The following is a 21,413-nucleotide window of genomic DNA, read 5'->3' as shown; positions in this document are numbered from 1 at the left end:
TTGCCTATTACTGTAACAACTATAGTCTCTTGCATATTGCTAAATCATACCTCATTTAATAGACTTTGTTAACGTGAATTGCATAGTCTTATTACGAGTCGCATGTGAGGTGTATATAATATGCATATATGATCATTATTACCCCACTACATGGACACATCATCCCCCTCTCCTCAGCCATCACTAATTTGGGTATGAAATTTAACCCCACACTCTATTTCAATGCCCACAGTAGTCACGTCTGTAAAACGTCATTCTTTCACTTGAAGAACATCTCCCGCCTAAATCTCTCACCACATCTGACGCAGAAAGGCTAAGCCATGCATTCATTTTCTCCAGAATTATGGGAACACAGTACTTGGGGGGCCTGCCTTCAAATTCAATTCATAAACTACAGCTCATCCAAAACAGTGCCTCTTGGATTCTGACACAAATTAAAAAGTCTACTCACATCACCCCTATCCTTGCTGTTCTCCATTGGCTACCTGTTCCTCAAATAATTGACTATAAAATGATCCTCCTTGTCTACAAAGCCCTAAATGGCGTCAGCCCCGCCTACCTGTCAGACCTACTCTCCCCCTATGAACCTCCACGCACCCTCTGTTCAAGCCACGCAAAACTGCTCCATGCCCCCAGGACCAGGCTCCGAATAACGGGGGGCCGTGCCTTTTCCTCCCACGCCCATGGAACTCATATCCTGATAAACTCAGGGCTATTCAGGTTGCTATTAAAACTGACCTTAAGACAAATCTCTATCGGCTGGCCTACCTTATATGGCCTTCCTCCTAGACTACCAAGACGACATTGAATGTTCCCGAGTGGCCTAGTTTGTTGTGTCTTAAATCGGCTTTGAAATCTATGGGAAAACTTAAATAGCTGTCTACCAATGATCAACAACCAACTTGACAGAGCTCAAAGAATTAAATAAATAATAAGGTGGAAATATTGGGGCTGCTGGTAGCCTAGTGGTTAGCGCGTTGGGCCAGTAACCGAAAGGTTGCAAGATCGAATCCCCGACCTGACAAGGTAAAAAAACAATCTGTTGTTCTGCCCCTGAACAAGGCAGTTAACCCACTGTTCCTAGGCTGTCATTATAAATTGGAATTTGTTCTTAACTGACTTGCCTAGTTAAATAAGTGTAAAAAATAAAAACAATATTGTACAATCCAGATCTGCAAAGCTCTTAGAGACTTACCCAGAAAGACATAAAGCTGTAATTGCTGTCAAATTCTAACATTCGGAAAGTATTCAGATCCCTTTACTTCTTCCACATTTTGTTAGCCTTATTCTAAAATGGATTCATGTAAATTTTTTCCTAATTAATCTACACCACATAACGACAAAGTGAAACGGGTTTTTAGAAATGTTTACAAATGAAAAAATAAAAACAGAACTTATTTACGTAAGTATTCAGACTCTTTGCTATGAGACTTGAAATTGAGCTCAGGTGCATCCTGTTTCTTTCCATTTTTTTTATTTCACCTTATATATAACCAGGTAGGCCAGTTGAGAACAAGTTCTCATTTACAACTACAACCTGGCCAAGATAAAGCAAACCAGTACGACAAAAACAACACAGGGATAAACAGACGTACAGTCAATAAGGCAATAGAAAAATCTACATACAGTGTGTGAAAATGTAGGTAAGGCGATAAATAGGCCATAGTGGCAAAATAATTACAATTTTGCTAGATGATAGCAAAAGTGATAGATGTGCAGATGATGATGTGCAAGTAGAGATACTGGGGTGCAAAAGAGCAAAAAAAAATAACATTATGGGGATGAGGTAGTTGGGTGAGCTATTTACAGATGGGCTGTGTACAGGTGTAGTGAAAGGTAATCTGCTCTGATGCTGAGGCTTATAGTTAGTGAGGGAGATATAAGTCTCCAGCTTCAGTGACTTTCGCAATTCGTTCCAGTCATTGGCAGCAGAGAACTGGAAGGAAAGGCTTTGGAGATGACCAGTGAAATATACCTGCTGGAGTGTGTGCTACGGGTGGGTGTTGCTATGGTGACCGGTGAGCTGAGATAAGGTGGGGCTTTACCTAGCAAAGACTTATAGATAACCTGGAGCCAGTGAGTTTGGCGACGGATATGTAGCGAGGGCCAGCCAACGAGAGCATACAGGTCCCAGTGGTGGGTCGTATATGGGGCTTTGGTGACAAAACGGATGGCACTGTGATAGACTACATCCAATTTGCTGAGTAGAGTGTCGGAGGCTATTTTGTAAATTACATCACCGAAGTCGAGGATCGATAGGATAGTCAGTTTTAGAGGGTATGTTTGGCAGCATGCGTGAAGGAGGCTTTGTTGCGAAATAGGAAGCAGATTCTAGAAATCATTTTGGATTGGAGATGCTTAATGTGAGTCTGGAAGGAGAGTTTACAGTCTAACCAGACACCTAGATAATTGTAGTTGTCCACATTTTCTAAGTCAGAACTGTCCAGATTAGTAATGCTAGTCGGGCGGGCGGGTGTGCGGGCAGCGATCGGTTGAAGAGCATGCATTTAGTTTTACTAGCATTTAAGAACATTTGGAGGCCATGGAAAGAGTGTTGTATGGCATTGAAGCTAGTTTGGAGGTTTGTATTTTTCCATTGACCATTCTTGAGATGATTCTGCAACTTGATTGGAGTCCACCTGTGGTAAGTTCAATTAATTGGGCATGATTTGGAAAGGCACACGCCTATATAAGGTCCAAAAGTTGATTGTGCATGTCAGAGCAATAACCAAGCTATGAGAGGATTGTGTCGGGGCACAGATCTGGGAAAGGATACAATTTCTGCAGCATTGAAGGTCCCCAAGAACACAGTGGCCTCCATCATTCTTAAATTGAATAAGTTAGGAACCACCAACATTCTTCCTAGAGCTGGCCGCCTGGCCAAATTGAGCAATCAGGGGAGAAGGGCCTTGGTCAGGGAGGTGACCAAGAACCCAATGGTTATTCTGACAGAGCTCCAGAGTTCCTCCGTAGAGATGGGAGAACCGTCCAAAAGGACAACCATCTCTGCAGCACTCCACCAATCAGGCCTTTACGGTAGAGTGGCCAGACGGAAGTCACTCCTCAGTAAAAATGCACATGACAGCCCGCTTGGAGTTTGCCAAAAGACACCTAAAGGACTCTCAGACCATGAGAAACAAGATTCTCTGGTCTGATGAAACCATGATTGAACTCTTTGACCTGAATGCCATGCGTGATGTCGGGAAACGTACCATCATCCCTACGGTGAAGCATGGTGGTGGCAGCATCATGTTGTGGGGATGTTTTTCAGAAGCAGGGACTGGAGACTAGTCAAGATCGTGTGAAAGATGAACATAGCAAAGTACAGTGAGATCCTCGATGAAAATCTGCTCCAGAGCGCTCAGGACCTCCGACTGGGGCGAATATTCACCTTCCAACAGGACAACAACCCTAAGCACACAGCCAAGTCAACGCAGGACTGGGTTCGGGACAAGTCTCTGAATGTCCTTGAGTGGCCCGGCCAGAGCCCGGACTTGAAACTGATTGAACATTTCTGGAAAGACCTAAAAATAGTTGTGCTGCAACGCTCCCCATCCAACTTCACAGAGCTTAAGTGGAACGGCAGAGAAGAATGGGGGAAATTCCCAAATACAGGTGTGCCAAGCTTGTAGCGTCATACCCAAGAAGACTCAAGGCTGTAATCGCTGCCGAAAGTGCTTCAACAAAGTTCTGAGTAAAAGGTCTGAATACTTATGTAAATGTCATAATATTATTTTTGTTGTATACATTTGCTACAATTTCATTATGTGGTATTGTGTGTTGATTGACGAGGGAAATTTTAGAATAAGGCTGTTGTCATGATCCCTACGGAACTTTCATCACGCACACCTGTCCCCTATTCCCACTGATTAGTATTTGTATATATGTGCCCTTTATTTTCCATTGGGCTGTCCATTATTGTTACTATGTTTTGTGCCATTGTGGATTGTGCGTAGATGGGTGCAAAAATCAATCAATTTCACCAATTTTGAATTCAGGTTGTAACAAATCAAAATGTTGAATAAGTCAAGGGGTATGAATAGTTTCTGAAGGCACTGTATTTGCTTGGTGTATTTCTCTCAAGAAGACTTGAAGAAATGTTCCCCTATACTGCTTGTGAGTTGCGAAGTTATAGAACTGCCAAAAAGGATGGATAAAAAAAAAAAATTCAAAGCACTGATCCAGTAGGCAGAATGGTTGTCGTTCTGCACTAATGCACTTGCTTATTGGTTCTTTGAAAACATTTGACTCAACTTACCTGTAATAAGCATAATAGTTATTGGAGAAAGGGGAGACAGTACATTTATGACATTTACATACACTATAGCCAAACACATTTAAACTCAGTTTTTCACAATTCCTGACATTTAATCCTAGTAAAAAGTCCCTGTTTTAGGTCAGTTAGGGTCACCACTTTATTTAGAAAATGTAAAAAATACTTACAACATTTATCGGACTTGGTCCCGATGTCGATGTTGGGCATCCCAAAATACTTGTCAAAAAGATGGGGCCATCCATTGTTATCTCCTAGGAAACAAAATATAAACACATTATTTTACTGGTCAGAAATAGTACATCCTTATGTCCATCTTCCACAGAGCAAACATCAACATTCTATCATACTTTATTAATAATTTAGATACATGCCAAGGTGTCAATTAATACCTTCTACAACACAGCAGGAACAATCTATTTTTTTGCCTGACAGCTTGACATCCATTAACCAGCCAGTAGGCCTCAAGTTTTGACACGGCAAATTCTTACTCAAGAAGTCTAGGGCTTAGACTAGGTGCCAATCGGTTTCTGCTCTCTTGCCAACTCCCTATGGAATTATCATGTTTGGCTTGACAATAACAGAAATGGAGTTGGCAGGAGCACTACAAGATATGGGACCAGGCTTTCTAGGGCTCATTCATTGAACCATGAAAAGATAAATAGATTGATCTACCAAAAATAGGCAATCTGGAATTAAGTTTGGGTTTGCCAATATACACTGAACAAAAATAGAAATGCAACATGTAAAGTGTAGGTCCCTTGTTTCATGAGCTGAAATAAAAAATCCCAGACATTTTCCATACGCACAAGATGTGTCGAAGCTGCATTAGGCAAATGGTGGTCACATCAAATACTGACTGGTTTTCTGATCCACGCCTCTACCTTTTCTTTTTATGGTATCTGTGACCAACAGATGCATATCTGTATTCCCAGTCATGTGAAACCCATAGATTAGGGCCTAATTCATTTTTTTCCATTGACTGATTTCCTTATATGAACTGTAACTCTGTAAAATCTTAGAAATTATTGCATTTCTATCTTTGTTCAGTATAAATACTACAAGCTTTTAGGACAAACCATCTCAATAGATTCATTTTTGTAAAAAAATGTTTTACTTCCTTAGACACAAAAATAAGTTATTATGTTAACAAGGAATAATTTGTCCTTTCTAACAGCTCCCCCATTACTAGTGCAAATGGTTATGCTGTTTTTGCTGCCCTTCAACCTACTGCAGCATCATCAGTCACGACTGTCACATATTTCAAAAGTATAGCATGGATGTGGGATTGTAATTTGAGCCAGTTTGCTACAGCAGGAAAATAATCCTTCAAGAACAGGAAATGTGAATTATTATGTGCATTATAATTAATGGACATTTTTGTAGGGGTTGATACATTTTCAGTAAATTAAGTCTGACATTTCAAAGTAAAACATTTTCCAACAGGGTGATCAAATTAAGATTCTACTTCTGTACAAGTTAGGGCCTTTAACACCATATACAGCAAACACACATACTCACAGCCCAGGCACATACCCAAACATACAATACCAAAACATACAGTATACACACACACGTTTGTTTTACTATCCCTGCGCGGACCTGATTTATTCCTATTCAAAGTCTTGTTTTCCCTGACCCCTAACTCCAGTTGTAACCCTTAACCTAACCTCTAAGCCTTAAAATAGCCTTGTGCTGACCGGCGAAATGTACCCGCTGGTCCAGATGTTCCTTGTTTTATCATCCTTGTGTCAGGATTTGGCCAGGATTGTTCCGGCTTTGGTCACTAGATGCCCCCATTGTGCTTTTTGACCCTTTTGTTTTCCCTTGTTCCCAGTTATTATTTGCACCTGTGCCTCTTTCCCTTGATTGTATTTAAACCCTTAGTTTTCCTCAGTTCTTTGCTCTGTGTTTGAATGTTGGCACCCAGCCCCAGTGATGCTGTGAACATTTGTTGCACCAGTTGGACTCGCTTGTGGTACTCTGTTTTTGTTCTTGTTTATTTATTTTTGATTATCTTTTGAGGCTTTTTTCTGCTGTACCTACCACCTTGTGGATTTACCTTTTTGACTTGGAGGATTACTGTTGTTCTCTTGGAATTACTTTTGACGTTGTGGATTTATATTTTTGCCTGAAGAACTTTCCTTTTACTTTATTAAAACACCGTCTCAAGTACTGCTGTGTCTGCCTCATCTTCTGGGTTCTGCCGACTATTCGTGGCTCAGTTTGCTAAGTGACTGTTTCTCACACCGGAGACCCGGGTTCGTAACCGGGTCCTGACACCTTGTGAGGACTTCTGGTTTGAGACCAAACACACACGCACAGACACTAATCTCCACTGTCACTTTCAACTTGTCCCAGTCTGTAATCCCCACTAGAGTTCTTATTTTCAGCCCCAACACAATTCTGTGAATTGAGTCGTGCAGGGCGGGACTCGGGCTTGCCGTGCTGTGTGAATAAAAAAGGAACTATGTGTTTGCGCACCTTTTAGCCTACTACGGCTCTCTCTCTGCTTAATTTTATTTAAAGGCATGAATGACTCATGTTGCATAATGACACGAATGAGTGTTTGATTATATTAAAGAAGGCAAAGTTATGTTATAGATAAAACAGGACACACACTCACAGCTTGATGATGGATAGATTGTATTAGGCAACTAGAGTCCAGAGCAAAATAATACACTTGATTTAGGCTATATTATTGCATGCTAAATGTTTCTGGTCAGTGATAGATGAGCACACAAATAAATGAGCTACCACCTCCATTTGCCCAGCCAGAGATCAATTAACCAAATATACAGACCGATTCAGTGAAACAAAATCACATTGATTCAGACATGTCACAGGCTTTTGGTCAGGAGTAGGACAGGCTACTATGTAAGTGAAGAGCAACATTCAGTTAAGCTACATAACATGCTAGCAAAATGTTCTGTCGGCTAATATATGACTAAACTATAATATTTTTTTTATTTAACTCGGCATGTCAGTTAAGAACAAATTCTTATTTACAATGACAGCCTACCCCAGCCAAACCCGGAGGACGCTGGGCCAATTGTGCGCTAACCTATGGGACTCCCAATCAAGGCTGGATGTGATGCAGTCTGGATTTGAACCAGGGACTGCAGTGACACCTCTTGCACTGAGATGCAGCACCTTAGACTGCTGTGCCACTAGGGAGTAAAGATGATCATGCTCACTCACTTTAACTTAGCCTAATTGTTTCCAAATATCCAAACGGAAATTCAGTGAAAACTAAAATCGGACATCGATTGTCTCAAAGCTGTGCGATGGCGCTGTCCCAATCTAATGGTGCTGAAATGATCATCTCGGTGACCACACACCACTATTGGTTTAATTTGGCATCATAGTTTGATATGACTTTGGGGACTCTATTTTCGTCTGCCGTTAAGGCGACGCTAATTTTGTCACGTAAAAACTGTCGCACTGGCAATTTCCAGCCCTAATGCCATGTTCGGCAATTTACCTGTGTAAAATCAGCAAGCTCGTGCTCTGATGGGAAGGGTGGAAATATTTTAAGCGTGTACTTAAAAACATGATCCAAAGTGTTAATGTCAGGCAGTGCTAGTAGGGATATTTAAGACCAACCTATAGCTGGTTTTAGCTGTAAAGATTATGGCATGAATTTAGACAGCGGGCAGCCTGTCCAGCGGTGTCGCACACTGCACATATTCACATGAAACGAGATGGGATGTGGTGCGTGTATACTTAGTAATAAGAAACATAAAACATTCATATTTTTTCCGCCATTTTCGTTTTATTTGATTAAAACCAAGCATAGCCTCCCCTTCTCTCAATGAAGTCTTCCTTTTTTGTCCTGCCCAATGTAATCAAGTAGGCTAGTCAAGACCGTTGATAAAGTGTTTGGGTCATGAGACCGGATGGAAATACATCTTAATCACCCAAGCTATATTAAAATATAACATTTGAGAGGAGCAAAACAATGAGCTGACATTCCCTTTTTATCTATGTATTGTAGGCAGGCCTACATTATTTTAGCCATGCCTTGGACATGCGTAAAACCCCTCCATGATGTAGGCTAAATGTGTCCATGCCCATCATGAAACAAGAGATGAGAACCTCGGTGAATACCGGTGAACCTCGTATTCTCCTGTAACAATTGTTTGATTTCCGTTTCATATTTTTAAAAACCAAACCCTCTGTAGGCTACCCTTACGCTAGGCCTACTATAATGAAGGCAATGCATTGTCTTTTTTTATGCTGGCGATTTTATGATATCATTTACATTTGACATGTTTTTATTGTTAAAAAAAACAGATTTCTTGTTTTTCATTTAATTTTATTAAAACCAAATTTACTAGTATGATTCACTGTCCTGGTTTTGTGGTGAGAACATCCATGGCACGCATACCATGCAACTTCTGGAGACGTGTGAATGCGATCTGTAAGATGGTTTTCCCCTATTTCATGATATCCAATCGGTAGTTAGTCTTGTCCCATCACTGCAACTCCCATATGGACTCGGGAGAGGTGAAGGTCGAGAGCCACTCGTCCTCCAAAACACGACCCTGCCAAGCCACACTGCTTCGACACATTGCTCGCTTAACCCGGAAACCAGCCGCACCAATGTGTCAGGGGAATCACAATACAACAATGGGTCAAATACATCCCGGCCGGCCAAACCCTCCACTAACCTGGACAATGCTGGGACAATTGTGCACCGCCTCATGGGTCTCCCGGTCGCGAACGGCTGCGATAGCCTGGGATGCGACAGCCTCTAGCACTACAGTACCTTAGACCGCCACTCGGGAGGCCATTGAGTGGATATTCTCCCTTTATTTTTATATTGGATCTTTGTCCAGCTACTGTGAAAAGTTTGGATGTGTTTAAGACTCTCCATAATCTGCGTTGTTTTAATATTATATGCCACGGGAAGCAATTATGGCCGCAATGGAGAGGTTCAAAAGCTTCAAGTTCCTCTACGCCGTGAAGAAAGCATGGCAGCGCCTCTTCTCCCTCATGAAGCGGAAACCATTTGACATGGCCGCTCAGATCCTCAGGAACGTTTACAGCTGCATCATTGAGAGCATCCTGACTGGATGTAACACCATCTGGTATGGCAACTGCACCGCACTCGCTCAGAAGACACAACAAAGGGTGGTGAGGACGGCCCAGCACATCACTGGGGGTGAGCTTCCAGCCATCCAAGATGCATGCCAGGCAATGTCTGAGAAATGCCAATGGCTAACAACTACTGCTCTACCTCTCCCACAGACTATCCACAGTGACTATGTCCATCCACACACACCTACGCTGCTGCTAAAATTATTATTGTTTAGACGTATTACTACCACTACGATGCTGTTAAATTATTATAGATTTCCGTTACCATGAGTATCCATTTATTTGTCACTATTACTTCTGTTTACATGCATATTTTATCATTAGTATATTACCATGAGTATTTATACATTCAGCAGGAATCCTGCTACCAGTTGCTTTATTATTAATCCTGCTACCTGTCACTTTCTCCTTATCCCTGCCAACAAGTCAGAAGTTTACATACACTATAGCCAAACACATTTAAACTCAGTTTTTCACAATTCCTGACATTTAATCCTAGTAAAAAGTCCCTGTCTTAGGTCAGTTAGGGTCACCACTTTATTTAAAAAATGTGAAATGTCAGAATAATAGTAGAATGATTTATTTCCGCTTTTATTTATTTCATCACATTCCCAGTGGGTCAGAAGTTTACATACACTCAATTAGTATTAAGTATTGCCTTTAAATTGTTTAACTTGGGTCAAATGTTTCGGGTGGCCATCATTAAGCTTCCCACAATAAGTTGGGTGAATTTTGGCCCATTCCTCCATGACAGAGCTAGTGTAACTGAGTCAGGTTTGTAGGCCTCCTTGCTCACACACGCTTTTTCAGTTCTGCCCACAAATGTTCTATAGGATTGAGGTTAGGGCTTTGTGATGGCCAATCCAATACCTCGACTTTGTTGTCCTTATAAGCCATTTTTCCACAACTTTGGAAGTATGCTTGGGGTCGTTGTCCATTTGGAAGTCCCAAGCTTTAACTTCCTGACTGATGTCTTGAGATGTTGCTTCAATATATCCACATCATTTTTCTCCTCATGATACCATCTATTTTGTAAAGTGCACCAGTCCCTCCTGCAGCAAAGCACCCCAACAACATGACGTTGCCACCCCCATGATGCTGTCACCCCACTGTGCACCTATGTAGATATTCCATTAAAAAATGTAATTAAAATAACAAAAAACAGCCGTTGACAGCTACATAATTCATTTTCAACATTAACAATGTCTGCACTGTATTTCTGATCAATTTTATGTTATTGCAAGGACATTTCTAAATGACCCCAAACTTTTCAAACCTAGTTTATATATTAAGAGCATAACAAATGGCCCCAAGAAGAGTTTGCAGGTAATTCTCTTTGTCATTTCAAAGTTTTATCTGCATTCTATTTTGGGTGAAATATGAATGTGACTCATATCTTGGATGCACAGATACACACGTTGTTTTTTTCCTTACTTGTCAGGACATTTGGGTGAATTGTTAGGGCATTGGGGTCCTGATAAGGTAGGAAAACAATTCCACACACACACACACACACACACAGTTCCTTTGCTCAGACTAGGCTATTACAATGCTCATAGGAGCTGTTTATGAGTAAAATACAATACATTAACTACAGGCAGACAATGAGGAACCCAACCAGACCCAAAATGAGTTGGTTTGGGTCCTCTTTCATTTCGTCAAAACAGTAGTTGGCTACATCTGGCCCACATAAAATGGGCCAACAACACATTTTGCTCTCCTGACATTCTCCTGTATGGTGCCGGGCAAAACGATCGAACATATTCGCATGCAGAGCATGTGTTTCTTGAAATAATCAATTGACAAGGTAATGATATGAACTTTTGCCGTAATGCTTTAATGGCATGCAAAGGCCACCAGTCAATAACTGTTTTATAGTACTGTAATTTATTCCTGTAAAAATCCACTTTTTTATGCTCTTCTCTTTAGAAAAGCGAGATTATCCCGGTTGCTTTGATGTTGTCTAGAGTAGTGTCAAGTTGGGTTCATTTGCGTATAATAAAATCCACTCCAAAAATAGATTTTCAGACTTTCCAATTCTCCACAAATTTGTGACCAAAGTATCTATTATCAAGGAAATATATGTAGTTGCTACCCACAGGTTATGAATCATTTGACTGATGGGAGTAGTATGTTTACTTATATTTCACATTGCATACTGTAGTTGTTAACGCTTAAACACTCAGACCGAGTTATTAGTAACAGAGGTCATGGAAATTCATATCTCAAAAGGATTGCACCTGATTGACGAGTCAATGGAATTGGTATGCTAAACAATGGATTGATGCAGATACTCATGATATTCTGCCAGGTAGGCATAGACTACTTTGTAGTTAACATTTTAATTGAGAATGTTTTTGGGAAAGTGTTTCCATCTATCAGAAGATGGTTGTTATTAGCATCATCGCTACGGATTACACAAATTGGTAGGCAAATGCGCTTACACAGACAGGGGCATTCCTGTGCCATTGCTTCTTCAGAAAGTTGAGGGAAAATACAAATCACTGATCCATTTCGTTCATGTCATGTTTATCTTGGGCACATTTATAAATGTTCCAATAAGTTCAATACATTTAGTTGATTTCCTACAAAGTTCAAAAAGTTTATTTTTATATTGTTGAATTCTGTTTGAATGTCTGGATTCCGTGATTTCGTCAGTGCTCTCCATATCGCAGATTTTATAGGGCCCTACAAACAGTGACTGTATTATTGTGTCCTATTAAGTTCGCAGAGAGAGCGAGAGCGCAAAGTCCAGTGAAAGATATTTACGTAGAACCCCCCCCCCGTCGCTTAGATAGGGCTTAGATTCTAGAGGGTTAATGGCTCTTTTAAGATTGCAGATGGCCTCCTACCATTTCGATGGCTGAAGTCCAACATGAATAACTGTTCAGGTCTGAAAAAGCTCAAACAATGTTGTCACCCTCAAGGTGTCTGTCTGCCTCTTGCAAACAAACACAGGATACACACACTCAATCACACACACACACACACACACACACACACACACACACTTTCATGAACACGTACACGTATACACCCAACCGCAATGGCGATGACTTATCTACTTTCCCCAACTGTTAGGAACAAGACCATCTATCTGTGTCGCGCAGATGGCCGCCTCCTAAGCCTCATAGTCCTCGGCACTGACGAGACATTTCCCAAGCACATTTGTCAAAAGAATACCACCATGCATAAAGCAAAACCAAAATATTTTTATGATACTTGCAGAGACTGACGCAAACAGCCACCAGACATGAACCATAATGATCTAGTATCTATCCGCCGATGCGAACCACCATTTGACAAATTATGATTATATGCACTCTACCTCCTTGAGGCTCTCTGGCGGCTAGGATGAGAGGCTCTCTGGCGGCTAGGATGAGAGAGTACAGCACAGAGAAGAAAGGGGAGATGAAAACAACTTGAAAGAAGAGGATGAGGTTCAAGGGAAAAGGGTGATTCAGCTTTGCAATTATGCAGGAGTATGTTCGCAAAATATAGAAAGAAGGCTCCCCTGCCTGCCTTCTTCCAATTTGGTTCGGACTCATCAACGAGCAAAGGGGAGGAATTTCGAAAATCATGTGCCGATCTCAAATCAATCCCTCCTTGTTTGGGAGATAAAGGTTTGCGTAGACTGTATGAGTCATCTTATGCCACGATTTTGCCTTCCCAGACAACATTTCCACGTTGTGTGCAAATTCTTAGGTCGAAACGATTGTCGGACATCTTGGCTGATTCAGTATGACAGGGTCTAGGGTCTAGGTCTGCCAATGATCCTGCTTTGTAGTCTAAGAGGCCATAACAATCCCACTCTACCTGGACCAGATGGTGATAAGTCTGGCAGACTGGCAATAGAAGCTGGATCAGCCCAGGAGGCTCAGCTACTTAGCTGAAAGTTAGGCCCAGGTGGTCAGCTTCTAAAACAGACGTGGCTTCTTGTGTTAACTTATTATATACAGTATCTCCAGGTGTTGCAAACAATTGGGCCACCCCTTCCACTGCCCATTGGGATTCTGTAGAGCTGGAGGAACACTACATCTCTGAAAGGGGGGAGTGAGAGGGGCTTAGAATATGGAGGAGGGGAGTTAGAGAAGTGGATTTGAGAGCAGGTGGGAATGGTGCAATGACAGCGGATCTAGATAGCTGTTTTTGTTGGTCCGTAACATAGGGACCTTGTAGAAGTCATAGTGCTTTTTATTTGCAGATGAATCAGATGGTCCAATGAGCAATATTGACACACTGGTCAAAAAATGTATATTTACAAATTTCTCACAATACTTAGTAGCAGGCAAACCTGTCTATTCCAAAGAGACCAGGTTAGGGGTGTACCAGGCTCAGCAGCCTTCCCTCTCATTCACCAAACTGAATCTCGCTAGAAGCCCGAAAATAGCCGCTTACAGTTGGTATCATAAATATTCACCCCCTTTGGATTTTGTTGCATTACAAAATGGGATTGAAATAGATTTCATTGTGATTTTTTTTGTCAAAGTGAAAAGAACATTATACAAATGTGTCCTAAAAATAGTAGTTTCATAAGTACAAGTATTCACCCCTTATGTTTAGGCAAGCCAAAATTAGTTTAGGAGTAAGGTTTGGCATAACAAATTACATAAGTTACATGGGCTCACTGTGTTAAATAATTTGGGGTTGACCTGCATTTTGAATGATTTGTTCAGTGAAGCATTGAATTTGAAGAACACATTCAACTGCAAAGACCAGGGAGCATTTCGAAGCCTCATCAAGAAGGACAATGATTAGTAGATGAGTAACAAGAACAAATTAGACATTGAATATCACATTAAGCATGGTCAAGTTAATAATTATGCTGTGGATGACGTATTAAACCACCCAGACACATCAAAGATAGTCATCCTTTAGAACTGAGCTGCAGGGCAGGAAGGAAACTGAGGATGGATCAATAACATTGTAGTGACTCCACACTCTACTGTAAATGACAGTGAAAAAAATACAATTATACCGAATACAAAAATATTGCTAAACATGCATCCTGTATGCAACAAGTAATACTGCAAAAAAAACAAAATGGCAAAGGAATACACTTTTTGGACTAAATGCAAAGCCTTGTGTTTGGGGCAAATCCAACACAACACATCACTCCTGATTTTCAAGCATGGTGGTAGCTGCATCATGGTACAGGTATGCTTGATATCGGCAAAGACCGGGGAGACTTTCAGGATGAAAAGAAACAGTATGGAGCTAAGTACGGGCAAAATCCTAAAGGAAAACCTGCTTGAGTCGGCCCAGATACAGTTGAAGTCGGAAGTTTACATACACTTAGGTTGGAGTCATTAAAACTCATTTTTCAACCACTCCACAAATTTCTTGTTAACAAACAATAGTTGTGGCAAGTTGGTTAGGACACCTACTTTGTGCATGACACAAGTCATTTTTCTAACAACATATTATTTCACTTGTCATTCGCTGTATCACAATTTCCAAACGCCTTAAGATGCCACGTTCATCTGTACAAACAATAGTACACAAGTATAACACCATAGGACCACGCTCAGGAAGGAGACGCATTCTGTCTTCTAGAGATGAACATACTTTGGTGCGAAAAGTGCAAATCAATCCCAGAACAACAGCAAAGGACCTTGTGAAGATGCTGGAGGAAACAGGTACAAGAGTATCTATATCCACAGTAAAACGAGTCCTATATCGACATAACCTGAAAGGCCGCTCAGCAAGGAAGAAGCCACTGCTCCAAAACCGCCATAAAAAAGCCACACTACGGTTTGCAATTGCACATGGGGACAAAGATCGTAGTTTTTGGAGAAATGTCCTCTGGTCTGATGAAACAAAAATAGAACTGTTTGGCCATAATGACCATCACTATGTTTGGAGGAAAAAGGTGGAGGCTTGCAAGCCGAAGAACACCATCCGAACCATGAAGCACGGATGTAACAGCATCATGTTGTGGGGGTGCTTTGCTGCAGGAGGGACTGGTGCACTTCACAAAATAGATGGCCATGAGGAGGAAAATTACGTGGATATATTGAAGCAACATCTCAAGACATCAGTCAGAAAGTTAAAGCTTGGTCGCAAATGGGTCTTCCAAAAGGACAATGACCCCAAACCATACTTCCAAAGTTGTGGCAAAATGGCTTAAGGACAACAAAGTCAAGGTATTGGAGTGGCCATCACAAAGCCCTGACCTCAATCCAATAGAACATTTGTGGGCAGAACTGAAAAAGCGTGTGCGAGCAAGGAGGCCTACAAACCTGACTCCGTTACACCAGCTCTGTCAGGAGGAATGGGCCAAAATGCATCCAACTTATTGTGGGAAGCTTGTGGAAGGCTACCCGAAACGTTTGACCCAAGTTAAACAATTTAAAGGCAATGATACCAAATACTAATTGAGTGTATGTAAACTTCTGACCCACTGGGAATGTGATGAAAGAAATAAAAGCTGAAATAAATCATTCTCTACAATTATTCTGACATTTCACATTCTTAAAATAAAGTGGTGATCCTAACTGACCTAAGACAGGGAATTTTTGCTAGGATTAAATGTCAGGAATTTTGAAAACAGAGTTTAAATGTGTTTGGCTAAGGTGCATGTAAACGTCCGACTCCAACTGTGTACACTGGAGTTGCGTACCAAAATTACATTGAAATCTCCTGAGTGGTCTAGTTACAGTTTTGACATGAATCGGCTTTCAAATGTATGGCTGTCTATCAATGATCAACAACATAATTGACAGAGCTTGAATAATTCAATAAATAAATAATGGGCAAATACAGTATTGTACAATCCAGGTGTGCGAAGCTCTTAGACTTACCCAGAATGACTGACATCTGTAATCATTGCCAAAGGGAATTCTAACATGATTTTACTCAGGGGGTTGAATACTTATCTAGTCAAGAAATATTTATAAATATTTCTTCAGGTGTAGATCGTTGACAAAATGACAATTAAAATAAATCCATTCTAAATGTGGAGAAAGTAAAGGCATGTGAATACTTTCTGGAGGCACTGTAAGTGTCTCTCAATCAATAGGTTTGAATTCTTATTTCCTCTTCACATCATGGAACAGATAAACACAGATAGGGTTATTTACAGATTTGTATTACTTTTTTATTTAACATTTATTCAACTAGGCAAGTTGGTTAAGAACAAATTCTTATTTACAATGACGGCCTACCCAGGCCAAACCCTAACCCAGACGACACTGGGCCAATTGTGCACTCTATGGGACCAATCACAGGCCAGTTGTGATACAGCCTGGAATCAAACCCGGGTCTGTAGTGACGCCTCTAGTACTGACATGCAGTTCCTTAAACCGCTGCGCCACTCGGGAGCCTATGCTGAATCAATCCACCCCTGCCATTTTACATTACAGCAATCGATACAACAGAACCTGTAAAATCATCTGCATACAATACTGTGGGTTCGCTCCTACAAGAATTTGGCTAAGCAAAGTGAACATCTGTGCTCACATACCTTTGCATGAAAAACGAGCAAAGGCTGTTGCACCTGTCTGTGTGGATGGAACATTTCAGGTTGTCAGTGATGTGCACACCGAGGAACTTGAAGCTTTTCACCCTCTCCGCTCCTCGTCGATCTGGATGGGGGTTAACTCCCTCTGCTGTCTCTCGAAGTCCACGATCAGCTCCTTCATTTTGTTGACGTTGAGGGAGAGGTTATTTTCCTGGCACCACTCCACTAGGGCCTAATATGCATGAACTGTTTTGACTGGGAAGCATAGCTTATGACCATAGCAGGGCTCCAGACTAAGGTTTTCCACTCGCGGCACTGGTTCCACTAACTTTTTCAATTGGAGGCACCGGCACATGATTTGGTTGCAACAAAATTCGGTCGTGGCTTAATGCAATATATCTATATTTTTCTTTAGAAGCCATTCACAGGGCTATATTGCCAAAGATAAACTATGAGATTAAAGAAAACATTATTTTTTCATCAAGCACGTAAAGGTAATTTCAACTGTTTTTTCCCCCGCACTTGCATTTTGCATCAATCTGTTCAAGTTTTTTAGTTCCCCAAAGTGTCTTTCAATCATTGGGATTTAATATTTATTTCCTCTTTTCACATCATGGAACGTTAATATTTATTGGACTTCATCATGAAATAAACACAGATAGGCTACCTGTAAAAAACCCTATGTAAAAATCTGGCCATTACTGCCATCTTACATTAGAGAATTCAAGACAACATAACTTGTAAGATCATAGACATACAGTACCAGTCAAAAGTTTGGACAAACCTACTCATTCAAGGGTTTTTCTTTCTTTTTACTTTTTACTATCTTTTTTTGTGTGAGGCCGGTTGGACATACTGCCAAATCTTCTAAAACAACGTTGGAGGTGGCTTATGGTAGAGAAAATAACATTCAATTATCTGGCAACAGCTCTGGTGGACATTCCTGTTGTCAGCATGCCAATTGCACGCTCCCTCAAAACTTCAGACATCTGTGGCATTGTGTTGTGTGACAAGACTGCACATTTTAGAGTGGCCTTTTATTGTCCCCCAGCACAAGGTGCACCTGTGGAATGATCATGCTGTTTAATCATCTTCTTGATAATCCATCCACCTGACAGGTGTGGCATATCTTGGCAAAGGAAAAATGCTCTCTAACATGGATCTAAACTAATTTGTGCATCTGTCTGGTACATTTTATTTCAGCTCATGAAACATGGGACAACACTTTACATGTTGCATTTATATGTTTATTTCAGTGTATATAGGTTTGGCATCTATCTAAATGGTTTTGGATCAGCTTGTGAATTTTAGCACCTTCCCCTATTTGTCAATTTCTTGCATCACCAGCTCCACGGGATAGCTCGCCTCTATCTTTTCAGATGCTTTAAAAAAGACTATCAGATCAGTCTCCAGCCGTGTCACCTGCTGTTTTAGAATGTAAAACCTCTTGCCAGAGTTGAAGTGTTGTCAAGATCCTCAACCTGGCCAAGTCATTGTACTGATTCATTACAACTCTCCCAACAACTGTGAGTTATGTCCCTGACTCTCTACACCCCCATTAATTTGACAATGCCTCTCAGTCAAAGCCCTTATTCTTAACTCCATGATTAATTTGAGTGATCTTAAAAGGCGGCACTTACACAGTTCAAAATCTAGGGCACAGTTCAACATCTAGTTTAGATTTACATTTGGTTGAGTTGTCAACTATCGTGAATTCAATGTGAAAAAAAATCATGTAATTGGATTCACTTTCCAGCCTAGGCTTAATCTGTACTATAACGGTGGATATTGCTCGTCCGCCTGCCGCTAACTACAGCAGGATTGTAACTGAGCATGCATGTTGCAGATGGCTCATCGAACACCAAACTCTTCGTTGAGACAATGCTGAAAAGTAAATTCATGGGCTGGTCTGTGCTACATTTTCATTTGTGCCGAAATCAAAACGAAAATAAGGTTATCTTGCAAATTCAGCAGGCTCTGGTGTGAAATAGGCTTTTAGAAGTGCAACTCTCATTTGATTACTTCTGCTTAATGCCGCCTTTGATGTGTTTATCAATGCACAAGCACCTTTTCCCCACATTCCTATCGCCCCTTCTTCTGTGGAACAGCTTGCGTTGTGACCATAGAAATTATCCATAGAAGGGTTTTGGAACCTCTAACCCTGGCAATTTTGGGGAAGGGCCCTTTTCTCTTCCAGCATGACAAAGCGAGGTCCCTACAGAAATGGTTTGTTGAGATGGTTGTGGAAGAACTTGACTGGCCTGCACAGAACCCTGACCTCAACCCCATCGAACACCTTTGGGATGAATTGGAACACCAACTACGAGCCAGTCAGTCACGTATTGCACTGGCGGTTCTAGCTTGTATGGCTCCTTGGGGGAACCCCCTCTTCAGGCTCCCCCCCTAACAAAAAAGCACGATTCTGCACAAATTGTAATTTTTATTTAGACATTTGGAACAACACATAAATAATCATAACATTTAAAACTATACAAACATAACAATATGTACAAAAATAAGACTCATAAATATCAAAAAGATGAAACAAAGACAAATAAAAACACATTTGTGTTGATTTGGCACTCAAGCATCAATACATTACCCATCCCCCCGACACTGTCAACCAAGAGTCAAGACTAAACCCATTCACCTTGGTGGTGTGCAGACTGGTTTTATATTATTCTTAACCATTTTGCACAAACCAGAAAAAAATGCAACAATATGTCTTGTGAAACGATATATTCACAATATTATGAATGAATTGTGGTTTATTTGGTAGCATTTCGTAGTGGGACAGATTTTACTAATTGCATTGGTACTGTAAAACGTTAGAGGTGAGCTATTTGATAGATTCCCCCGCTCGCTTCCAGTGGGGAGACCTGAGGTCAACCTTCCCCCGCCCCCCTCCCCATCTTGTACTTCTGAGTGGGAGACCTTCCCGGGCAGTAGCCTGCCTAGCTCACAAACTAGAATCAGGGCTCCCACTCCGACAAGGTTAATTGATCCACAGTCCCACACGGTGACATGATATCATTGACGTGACGTGCAAATGAGCAATAGAAAACCAAATGGCACAAATGTCCCCGTAACGATTTTTTATTGTGCCCCGTGCCACCCCCGGCAAGATGCCGCCCTAGCTAATAGCCAATAGCTAAATCGGCCACTGATGTAGTGTACATTTTACGGACACTGTATATTTAACATTAGTTATCTTTTTTGATTGTTTTTAGTCCCATCCTTCAGCTACCTTCAACTCTTCCCATCTATCCTTGACAACCATCCAGTTTGGATTTCTTATTGCCATATGTTTTTCAACTGTGCTGTTTAACAACAGTTCTGAAACCTTTCTATTCTCCGTTTCTACAGATTGTAAATGAAAGATAAATATTTACTAAGAGTATTATTACAATATATGATCAATTGACTACAGCTTTTCAAGTCACCCAGCAGTGCTATTTGCAGAGTTAGCTTCAGGTAAATGTCACAATTCTTTAAGCCATTCCTGAACCTGCGACCAAAAATACTCCCTGTTCACCTAGGACTGCGTGGATAAACACGACTCCAACACCATCATTAAGTTTGCTGACGACACAACAGTGCTGGGCCTGATTACCGACAATGATGAGACAGCCTATAGGGAGGACGTCAGAGACCTGGCAGTGGGGTGCCAGGACAACAACCTCTCCCTCAGTGTGAGCAAGACAAAGGAGCTGATTGTGGACTATAGGAAAAGGCGGGCCGAACAGGCCCCCATTAACATCAAAGGGGCTGTAGTGGAGCGGGTCGAGAGTTTCAAGTTCCTTGATGTCCACAACACCAACAAACTATCATGGTCCAAATACACCAAGACAGTCGTGAAGAGAGTACGACAACACCGTTTCCCCCTCATGAGACTGAAAAGATTTGGCATGGGTCCCCAGTTCCTCAAACAGTTCTACAGCTGCACCATTGAGAGCATCCTGACTTGTTGCATCACCCCCTCTTATGGAAACTGCTCGGCATTTGACCGTAAGGCGCTACAGAGGGTAGTGCGTATGGCCCAGTACATCACTGGGGCCAAGCTTCCTGCCATCCAGGACCTACAGTTGAAGTCGGACACATTTAGCCAAACACATTTAAACTCAGTTTTTCACAATTCCTGACATTTAATCCTAGTAAAAATGTATTCCCTGTATTTGGTCAGTTAGGATCACCACTTTATTTTAAGAATGTGAAATGTCAGAATAATAGTAGAGAGTATGATTTATTTCAGCTTTTATTTCTTTCATCACATTCCCAGTGGGTCAGAAGTTTACATACACTCAATTAGTATTTGGTAGCATTGCCTTTAAATTGTTTAACTTGGGTCAAACATTTCAGGTGGCCTTCATTAAGCTTCATAAGTCGGGTGAATTTTGGCCCATTCCTCCTGACAGAGCTGGTGTAACGGAGTCAGGTTTGTAGGCCTCCTTGCTTGCACACGCTTTTTCAGTTCTGCCCACAAATTTTCTATGGGATTGAGGTTAGAGCTTTGTGATGGCCACTCCAATACCTTGACTTTGATGTCCTTAAGCCATTTTGTCACAACTTTGGAAG

At 41.2% G+C, this 21,413-nt stretch overlaps 1 protein-coding gene across 1 annotated transcript in view; it reads right to left on the bottom strand.

The window, feature by feature from the left end:
- LOC139390777 (relaxin receptor 1-like) overlaps positions 1-21,413 on the bottom strand; it is a 119,054-nt gene that overhangs the window by 40,668 nt on the left and 56,973 nt on the right. Inside the window, exon 3 of the mRNA XM_071138140.1 lies at positions 4,444-4,527. Coding sequence (XP_070994241.1) covers positions 4,444-4,527 — 84 coding nt within the window. The remainder of the gene's footprint in view (positions 1-4,443; positions 4,528-21,413) is intronic.

The sequence above is a fragment of the Oncorhynchus clarkii genome, chromosome 31, assembly GCF_045791955.1.
Source record: "Oncorhynchus clarkii lewisi isolate Uvic-CL-2024 chromosome 31, UVic_Ocla_1.0, whole genome shotgun sequence".
Lineage (NCBI taxonomy): Eukaryota > Metazoa > Chordata > Actinopteri > Salmoniformes > Salmonidae > Oncorhynchus > Oncorhynchus clarkii.
The sequence above is the reverse complement of the archived record's forward strand: the minus strand, read 5'-3'. Positions and strand labels throughout refer to the sequence as shown.